General features: G+C 42.2%; 1 protein-coding gene across 1 annotated transcript; it reads left to right on the top strand.

The window, feature by feature from the left end:
• The first annotated feature begins 3,436 nt into the window (after nucleotides 1-3,436).
• Nucleotides 3,437-9,671, top strand: LOC143322635 (photoreceptor-specific nuclear receptor-like). Its single transcript, XM_076733954.1, has 8 exons — nucleotides 3,437-3,839; nucleotides 4,482-4,632; nucleotides 5,213-5,316; nucleotides 5,403-5,705; nucleotides 6,224-6,402; nucleotides 7,224-7,464; nucleotides 7,857-7,962; nucleotides 8,283-9,671. Exons 1-8 carry the CDS (start codon nucleotides 3,746-3,748, stop codon nucleotides 8,413-8,415), a joined length of 1,311 nt encoding a protein of 436 aa, XP_076590069.1. The 5' UTR covers nucleotides 3,437-3,745; the 3' UTR covers nucleotides 8,416-9,671.
• The last annotated feature ends 299 nt before the right edge of the window (nucleotides 9,672-9,970 follow it).

Below are 9,970 nucleotides of genomic sequence, written 5' to 3'. Positions count from 1 at the left end.
AGATTGTGCAGCCTTAGCAGTGCTAGTAAGTGAATTTGCGACAAATATCTCTAAATGTTTAGACCCTCATCCTCCTTCAATCATTATTATTTTCTGTCCAGGTTATTAATACCTAACCCTGACTCTTTTTGCTTATCTCACAGTATTTGAATGGATAAAACAGGTGATTTTAATGAATAATAAATGCTATCACTCATGAGGTCCTTCACTCATGAGATATTAAAAGGCACCAAAAGCACATTATAAGTAAATTAAAGCTGCATAATACATGAAGAAGAGATGAGGCGGACGGTAGTCGTGAGTTGGCTTTGGTCTTTCAGTTTCTGGGTTTTTCTAACTCTGCAGTCTGTTGAAGTATAACCACCACAATATCTCATCATCATCATCATCATCATCATCATCATCATCATCATAAGGCATTTACAGTTTACAGTGAAGTAAAATTAATCATTTTAGTGTTCAGTAGTTGAAAATGTTGGTTTTCATACAACAAATATGGTTGAGTTAAATATTATTTTTCCAGAATCCAGGTATAAAAACTGACCCGACATCAGATAAAATCTAAATACAAAATCATAAAACATCTTAATGTACGTGTATAAACCTGTAGGTGCAACAAAAAAGCAGTATAAAACCAATATATACATACATACTTATACATGTTGTGCAAGTTTTATAGAAATTTCTGCCAAATTACCTGTGAATCACTTTGACTTTATGTCATTTTGACATCATTGCGTTGTTAACAGAGCACCTGCACGTGTGTTTTATGATGAATTCATCCATCCACTGATGTTTTAATCGGTTGCTTTGGCGACAGAGAGCTGCAGCGGCCCCGTCTACACTCAGAGACTGAGGTAACCTCCACCTCCACTCCTTTAATTCTTCAGTTTGTAGGTTTCTGAGTGCGGTGCAGGTCTGCAGCAGCGAGCAGCAGCAGCAGGACATTCGCTGAGCTGCTTTTGTCTTTTCAAATTAAATGTGCACAAAACCAGGTGGATGAAACTGGTCTCTTTTTAGAAACACAAATGACTTCATGTCCACATCAGTAATCAGGGTGTAATTGGGTGAATCCACGCAGAAAGCCTGCAGAACGCTGATCTCAGAACACTAATTAACTGGTAAATCTTACAAAGGTCAACAGTGTGTTGGCCAAGGATGAAGAGAGTAGCCACCATATGGCTAAAGATGCCCACGAGGAGTGTGTCTTCACTGCTCTTTTAATCTTTTGAGCTAATTGTGTTTCTTCCCCCCGTCTTCTGGCGATCGGTGCCCAGGCAGACAAAATGTGGTCAAACTCTAATCTACTTAACTGCTTTCCACTTTGTTTTTCCAATTATGGTCCGGCCGTGCGACTGTGGAGCTGGAACTCGCTGACATCGACATTAATTCTGCTCTCGAAGCAAATTTCCTTCTTAGAGTTTAGCAGCGATGAAACGGTGCTGAAGACATTTGTTTTAATCAACCCTGTGTTGAGTTAAAGCTGCACAAATCAACGTTTTTTATACAAATAAAGGATCAAATGAACATAATATGCCGCCCATAGTCAGGATTTAAGAGATCACGAGTTCAGATTCTCGCTGTGCAAACCCACCCCAGAAGACACTCGAGGCAATAGAAGGAAAATCCTAAGATTTCTTCATCTTCAATTTATTTTTTGTGTTCATTGAAATTTGGAGTTTATGCAAATGTTTTTAGATGCTGTAAAATGTAACTCATCCTCCACAGACAGCAGTCAGTGACAGTACAGATCAACCCACAAACCAGAATAAATGATGGAACTGAACGTTTTCTGCAAACGAAGGATATGTTCAAACTTTAAGTTCAAGCTTTAAGTTCAAGTTTATGTTTAGGCACCAAAAACACTCAGTTAGGGTGAGGAAGAGGCTTAAAACACTCAGCTTCATCCCCACAAACAACGCTCAAACGTACATTATTTACTCTGGCGACCGGGCTGCACAGATCAGATCTTCTGAGCCTTTTAGCCTCTTTCAGCTCATTGTTTCGGTTGGTGACAAAGTGAGTGACCTCCTGGTGAAAAAAGTGGAACATTTACAGCAGAGAAACATTTTTTCTCAGCCATGCTGGAGCCAAAAACCTGAAAGCTGAGTGAATATGGGATTTACACACGACTCCACATGAACAATGTGTGTCTGGTGGTGCAGCAGAAAACTCAATTAACGGCCCTTTAAGTGCTCATATGTCCGATCCAAGGTCAGAGTCATGAGCGCAGTTATCGACAGGCGTTAGGAGCACAGAACAAACAGCAAACAGATAAACAAACAGTGCAGATGCCAGCGCACAGATGTCAGAAACATGGCCGCTCGCGTCCTCTTCAGATTAGGATCATTCACTTGAACCGCTCAACTGTGCGAAGAAGCAGACGATGAAAACGAGCAGAGAGCTGAACGATCGTTAGGGGACGATCAGCAGAAACGCTGTTTGACGCTTTTACAACTGCAACATGGATCCTCTGTCTCCTCTCCCCAGTTTGATTTTCACAATCTGGCTGCGACACAGAATCCTTAATGGCTTGCTCATCTCTCTTTTCTTAATCACAGCAGTAATGTGCAGAGCTTTTCATTCTGCCCCAAATTGTCTGATGTTAAAACAGCAAGTCACTTTCATTTAAACGTGATTACAAGGCTGCTCGTCTGCTTCCTGAGGTCTGCACGCTGGCTCTGCTCCTCCAGCCTCCTGCAGATACAAACTGCTGCCTATGTAAATGCCACATGTACGATAATTCTAGCTTCTTTAATAATAAATGCGAGACCCTCATGAATGAGCTAAATTAGCGCCGCGAAAACATCAGCCATTCAAAACTCTATTATTCCCTCTGTGACCTTTTTCTCCCGGGAGCCAGAGGGGAGCGGATGATCTCTACTTTGTCAAAAAAGAGCGAAATGGGAGTTAATAGGCAGCTCCTCAGCAAACACTAGGGGTCATTATGAATGGGAGGCAATCACACAGATCAAATATACAGTGGGGGGGAAATGAAGCTGGATTTTGGAAGCAAAAAAAAAGGAGGGACAGGAGGGGAAATACAAATTGAAGAGGCTGATAAATATAATAATGTGCGCCTCATGTAATCATCCATTTAAATGCAGATACCGAAGAGGAGCATTGACTGATGGATGGCCTCTTGGGCAGTGGAGACGCGAGGAGACGGAGCTGGATGGGGACTGGTCTAAAGTTACAGCTGGAGTTTTAGGAGTCGTCACTGCTGCTCCTCTGTTTTTGTTTGCGGATGAGGATCCGAGCACCAATGTTCGGGCAATGTGACTGATTGATCCAGTAGATGAACAGTAAAGATTAAGAGGATGACAAATAAGCATGCTGCTTACACAGCGCATGGGGCTAATCCTCCCCCTCCACCCCCCCCTCAGGCTCCCTTTTGAGGAGCAGCCACCGAGGAGCACCCACAGACAGTGACGGACCCCGACGGCCAAAGGGAGGACTCACAACCTGCTGACGTGCAACAAGTGGGAGCTTGAGCTGATGGCCGGACCCCAGCCCATCTGCATCTCCACGCCAGAGGCTGCAGCACAGTAGAGCCTCTGCAGGGGACTCAACCTCCCGTCTGGAGGCCTGACAGCTACATACTCCTGCTTGTTTCAACAAACCCAAAAGGAACTTTCTCTGTTAACCGCGGACGCCGTATCTTGAAAGTTTGAAACTCCAGAGCTGAGGACTAAAAGTGCACAGCAAAGTTTCGTCATCACTCAGGAGACTTGTTTAATACACGATGATGGAGGATCACCTGTCGAAGATCCCCATGATGTCCTCCGCTTCCCCCACCGAGTCCTCTGGGAGCGGCGGGACTGACGACAGCAGAGGAGGTGAGTTTCAGCAGGAGCAACAGGTGCCTGAAGCCTGACGGATGGGACCCAAACTGGGCCTGTAGACTTTTAATCATCTTGATTTTAAAATGAAAAGTTTGTGTTTGAGTTTGACGTCCCAGATGACAAAACTGTTTTGAGCCTTCTGTCTTTTTAACTCAAACACCATCTGTTTAATTGAAGGAAAGCTTCTGTAACAGCATGCAGTCAAACTGAAAGCTCATGAATATGCACATAATTTCATAGCTCCAAGCTCGTATAAGTGCATTTCTTAAATTCAAATATACTTAATTAAAGTAAAACAAGGCCAAAATGAATATTTATTATGCAAATGTAAGCAATGCTCCCTGAATTTAGGAGAATTAATGGGTTTATTTGGATTAATATCAGTATCCCTGCATCGTTTGTGTTAGTCGTCAGTCCGCTTCAAGCCATTTATTGTTTTCACTTCATAAAAATCCACTAAATGAGATTTTCAGGCCCAAACGGCTGTTGCAATATTGACCTTAGTGTTCTGTCAGCCCGCTGAGCTGCATGCAGACTGAGCTGACAGTACAGATGGCAGGCACATGTGTGAAACAATACCAGACTACATGAATGGCACTAACCGACCTGCCCCGTGTGACCGTGTTTGACTCACAGCCAAGAGTCCAGCCCCGGGCAAAGCCCTGAGCCCGGCTCTGGTCTGCAAAGTGTGCGGAGACACCAGCAGCGGGAAACACTACGGCATCTACGCCTGCAACGGCTGCAGCGGCTTCTTCAAACGCAGCGTGAGGAGGAGGCTCATTTACAGGCAAGAGAACGCCGTCCACGACCCTTTACAGCCACTTAGTATATGAGGTGCATTGTGGGGAATTAAGGCAAAGCGTAAATATGACATGATTTTCAACATTTTATCCAAAACATTCCCATTAAATTTAGCTATGTCCAGTGAAAAGCTACACATTGTGTATGATATTATGAAAAAAATGAAGAGCGTGTTTTTCTTTTGTGTGGCACCACAACCAAAATTTAAAAGATCATAAATGGTCTTGGTAGAGTCCATGTGGTCCACAGTTGTCCCTGCAGATGTTTCAAACATGGCTTTTATTTACATATAATGAGTAACATGATGATAATAATAACGCCAAACTTTATTTGTATAGTGCCTTTCATGCAAGAGCTGCATCTCAAAGTGTTTTATGACAAAGAAATCACATGCACCAAGTGCTTCATATAAAAAAAAAAAACACAAAATCAACACAAAAACAAGGACATTAATCTAAAATAAGATGGAGAAATTAGAGTGATTTCAGCTACTTTTCACCATATATTTGCATTTCTGTTAGTTCTGAGTGGACTCTCCCTTTAAGGTCTTGGTTGTGGGTTTACAGGTGCCAGGCCGGTACAGGCATGTGTCCAGTGGACAAAGCTCATCGCAACCAGTGCCAGGCCTGTCGGCTGAAGAAGTGCCTGCAGGCGGGCATGAATAAGGATGGTAAGTGTGGAAACCTTCGCTGTGACTCAGAGATTCAAATGAGAAGCAGTGTGAGGTCAAATTAAAGGTCCTCTTCTTCGCTGCAGCGGTGCAGAACGAGCGGCAGCCCCGCAGCACAGCTCAGGTCCGTCTGGACTCCATCGACGTGGACCCTGAGAAGGAGCACCTGGCCACCACGCGAGAGCCCACCTCCTGCTCCTCATCCTCTTCCTCCTCCTCCTCTTCCTCCTCGTCAAGCGGCTCTGTCATCACATGGCCCCACATCACCTCCTCCATGTCCATTACCTCCTCTGTCGCCCCCCAGCGCTGCATCAGTCCCCAGAACAACCACCGCTTCATGGCCAGCCTCATGACGGCCGAGACCTGCGCCAAGCTGGAGCCCGAGGACGGTGAGGAGAGGGGGGTTAACGTTTGAGAGCGAGGCGGCGGGCTGCGAATTACACTCAGATCAGATCAGACAAAGGGAGCTTCAGTTTTACTGTGCGGGTTTACCGAGTGTTCGTCAACACAAACCTGTTAAAGGCCCATTTCAAGATCATGTTGCCTCCATAAATTTAGCTCAACATCTGTGGAAGAAAGTAATATTGTTTTTACTGTTTTAGAGTGAATTTTATTATGTTTAGTGTGTTGAGATGATTCCACAAGACAATCATTTATACAATATATGATTAAAAACAACAAATATGAAATAATGTACTGATTAAAACTGTGGCAAAATTAATTTCTTAGAGGAAAATCTGGCATTAGCATGCTTCCTTTGAGCATGAAATATTCAGCATGTAGCAAGCTGAAATTAGCATATGGACATGCTAAGCTAACAAAGATAACATGAACCCAAGACTTTTCTTTTATTTCATCCACTGCTGACCCGGCACCCTCAATCCTGACCTGGTCTTTTTTGTTTCAGTGGACGAGAACATCGACGTGACCAGCAACGAGCCCGAGCGAGCGTCCTCCGAGTACCACATGGCGCTGTACCCGTCCAGCACCGAAAATGTGTACGAGACCTCGGCGAGGCTGCTCTTCATGTCAGTGAAGTGGGCCAAAAACCTGCCGGTGTTTTCCAACCTGCCCTTCAGGGACCAGGTGAGACTCAGCTTTGACATCCATGTCCTACATAAAGTATTTGAATTACTGCACTGGAGCACAGGTTACATTTACATTTTCAGATTTTATTGGTAATTTTATCTTGGTAATTTTATCTTGTTGAAAAATAACTTGTTTATAGTTTCACAATGGAAACTATGTCCTATGTCCAGTCCAATATATTTTATTAAGTTATGCAAAGATGTAGGAAAAGAAGGGAAAAAAGAAAAGAAAAAAAAATTTTGGTGGCCAATTTTCATTAGTTGTAGTACCATTATAGTTATTCAACAGTCATTCACATCATCATTTAGTTTAATATGTTGAGAAAAATGTAATACATATCATCAAAGTAATTGTTTTCAGGGTTTTATTTAGTTTATTAATTTATTGTTTAATTTTTGCCGTAAATATAAATGCTGTCAGTTTTCTTTGATTAAATTAACTCCGGCTGTACAAAGATAAAAATGAGAAATTACACAAAAGATCAAATATAAACTCATAATATCTCATACATTTGTCAAAAAACTATATTATTAGTTATAAAAACATAATTATGAGTTAAAAATTCTGAATTCTGTTTTTTGCCCACAAAATAAAAATAGGTCATAATTGTGAAATATTTCACTACTTCAGGATAATTAAGTGATGTTTTTATTTTTTTAATATATAGTATAATTTTTCAGCGTTTATTGTTTTTGCAGAGTTGGACTTCCATACTTTTTTGTAACTACTTTGATTAAAGCTGTAGACAGGGTTTACTGTTCATAGTTCAGTGTTCATTGTTTATTTTACAGCTTTGTTTTCTGTGGTTGTCCCTCCAGGTGATCCTGCTGGAGGAGGCGTGGAGCGAGCTCTTCCTCCTCTGTGCCATCCAGTGGTCTCTGCCGCTGGACAGCTGCCCGCTGCTCTCTCTGCCCGACCTCTGCCCCGGCATGCAGGGAAAAACCAGCTACACCAGCCTGGACCTGCGCCTCCTGCAGGAGGTCTTCAGCCGCTTCAAGGCCCTTGCCGTCGACCCCACGGAGTTTGCCTGCCTCAAGGCCATCGTGCTCTTCAAGCCAGGTGAGGCCAGCAGGGTTGTGGTCAATTACGGCCTTCTGGACAAATTATTTTCAAACCATTTCATACTTTGCAGACTTTGATCAATATGTCTTCCCATCGGGGTGCTAACAGGATGTTATGATCTTATTCTTTAAACTGCTTAAAACACTTTATTTAGGTAATGCAGCTAAAGACAAAAGATAAAAATTACAAATTCTTAGAAGCAGGAGATAAAAAAAATATGCAAAAAAATAAAAACCTCCAACTCCAGTAAAGAGACTGAATATAAGGTTCAAGAAAATTAGCAGAAGATTTCAGATTTCAGTACTTCAGCTGTGAATATGAATGAGTGAAATGATGTGGAGAGCTCATACATTCACATGACTCACATCAGTGTCTCCTCTCCTCCACAGAGACTCGTGGGCTGAAAGACCCAGAACAGGTGGAGAACCTGCAGGATCAGTCTCAGGTGATGCTGGGACAACACATCCGCTCACACTACCCCAGTCAACCTGCCAGGTAACGCCCACAGACGCCGACACAATTCAGTGTTTTGGATTTGTCTTATGAATGTTTAATCACTGTCAGCATTTATCAAAGTAAATTATATATTTTTTTACTGAGTTCTGCCAGTTTAAAGTCAAAGTTTGGGAACAAAAATCATGAAGCGCACCTTTAACTTAATTTAAATTAACTGTAGAGGCCCTTTAAAATTCACCTTCCTTCAGTTCAATCTTGACCTCTCACATCCTTGTTGCAACAGCTTTTTTTTTCCATACGTGCTCTATTTCCTGTTTCTTTCAGAAGTTGATTTTGTTTTGTTTCTTGTGTATTTTCAGGTTTGGAAAGCTGCTTCTTCTTCTTCCCTCTCTGCGTTTTGTGAATTCGGAGCGGATCGAGCTGCTGTTCTTCCACAGGACCATCGGAAACACGCCCATGGAGAAACTGCTGTGCGACATGTTCAAAAACTAAAAGCCCAGATCCCCCAGAAACCCGTGCAGTCGGTCATCAGTAATCTCCAGGTTTGGAGGATGATGTCTGAGCGATATTTGCTTTGTACTTCTGTGCACATATCAGAGATTCTGCGTGCTGTTATTTTTTTAAAGGCCACTTTATTGTTCGTGTGTTGTTTCCACATCAGGTCGTCCTGAGAATGAAAATGCAATTCAGTTCTTATCATCATGCTTGCTGTCTATTTGTATCATATCTAGACTCTGGATTTAATCCTCTAGCATTTCATTATTGTGTTTTTCGTGACAGTGCAGATCTTTATTTGTTTGGTGATAGATGGACCGTGTATCCACGCTGACATTAATGTGACTGTTACGTTCATGTTGTCATGCCTTGATGAAGTAAAAATTGCTTGAAAACGTTGGTTCTGTTTTTATAAGAGTGTCACACTTCACACCAGACGATGTGGAGCTCAGATTTGAATTGATGAAAAAGGATTAATTGTATACAGTATATTTTGTGTGCCAGCTGCAGCGTGTAGACACGTTTGCTGAAGCCTGGACTTCCTGTAATGAAGAGATGTAATCAAACAGCGCCCCCTTCTGTCTGCTTTAACACACAAACAGTCAACACACACACACACATACCCTCAACGTAACCTCAAAACAGTGTTTTAAGCTTAAAATCTAGATGATAGTAGAGTTCTTCAGTTTCAGTTGCTATTAAAAACATGGCCAGTTTGGAGGCAATTTATTCTTAGATTTTCCAATTACTGCATAAATGGAAGAAAACATATTGAGCTAAGGGCCTGTTAAAGCTTTTCTTGGATCCTAACAGGAGTCCTGTGTTTGGGTAATAATCCTTCCCGGCGAGGCTCCCTGGTCGTCTCGTTCAGAAAAGCCTTTTTCTCTCCCTCCGACATCCTGTTTTCATCTGAACCCTGAACGCAGCATCTTTGTTCGCCGTTGCCCTCACAGTTCTCTGGACTCTGCAGACATCAGCTGTGAACTGATCAAATCGATCACATCAGATACAGACGGGACTTTAAATAAGAAACAGCTGGTTATAGTTTTACAGACGTCTGTTTTATAATGGTGGTCTATGGGGAAAATGCTTTTTAGGGAGCAAGGGATTTTTATTTGCAGTACCACAAGTGTCCACCGGGGGAAAAAAAACTGGAAAACATTCATGGTCTCTTGTCTTCTTTGTGATCCACTGAGTTGAAACTGGAGAGAAATGTGGATCATTTTACAGCACAAACAGGAAGTAACCAATAAACTGTTCTTCCAAATAAAGCTAAACTTTTCAGTTTATGATAATTTCGACTCCTTTAACTCTTCATGGTCATCAACTCATTTGTTTTATGTAAAAGTACCAAATATTGCCATTACTGTGACACTTCTTTAGACGGCTGTGCAGTGACAGTTTTACTGTATTATGGGAATAAAGTGTTTGAAGCTCACAGCACTTTGAAATGAGATGAGAAAACAGATGGTTGCAGCTGCAGCGAGTGTTGCTGTAATTCAACCAAATGTCAGTTCGATAAGAGACGTCACTCAGTCTGACTTTCCCTTCT

This window comes from Chaetodon auriga, chromosome 1 (assembly GCF_051107435.1).
Source record: "Chaetodon auriga isolate fChaAug3 chromosome 1, fChaAug3.hap1, whole genome shotgun sequence".
In the NCBI taxonomy this organism is placed as follows: Eukaryota; Metazoa; Chordata; class Actinopteri; order Chaetodontiformes; family Chaetodontidae; genus Chaetodon; species Chaetodon auriga.
The sequence above is the reverse complement of the archived record's forward strand: the minus strand, read 5'-3'. Positions and strand labels throughout refer to the sequence as shown.

Bases quoted from the DNA above. Each gene is read 5' to 3' on its own strand.
- LOC143322635 (XM_076733954.1), top strand. From the start codon at position 3,746: ATGATGGAGGATCACCTGTCGAAGATCCCCATGATGTCCTCCGCTTCC. The intron at 6,403-7,223 runs GTGAGACTCAGC...TTGTCCCTCCAG, and splicing joins ACCTGCCCTTCAGGGACCAG to GTGATCCTGCTGGAGGAGGC. The intron at 7,963-8,282 runs GTAACGCCCACA...GTGTATTTTCAG, and splicing joins TACCCCAGTCAACCTGCCAG to GTTTGGAAAGCTGCTTCTTC.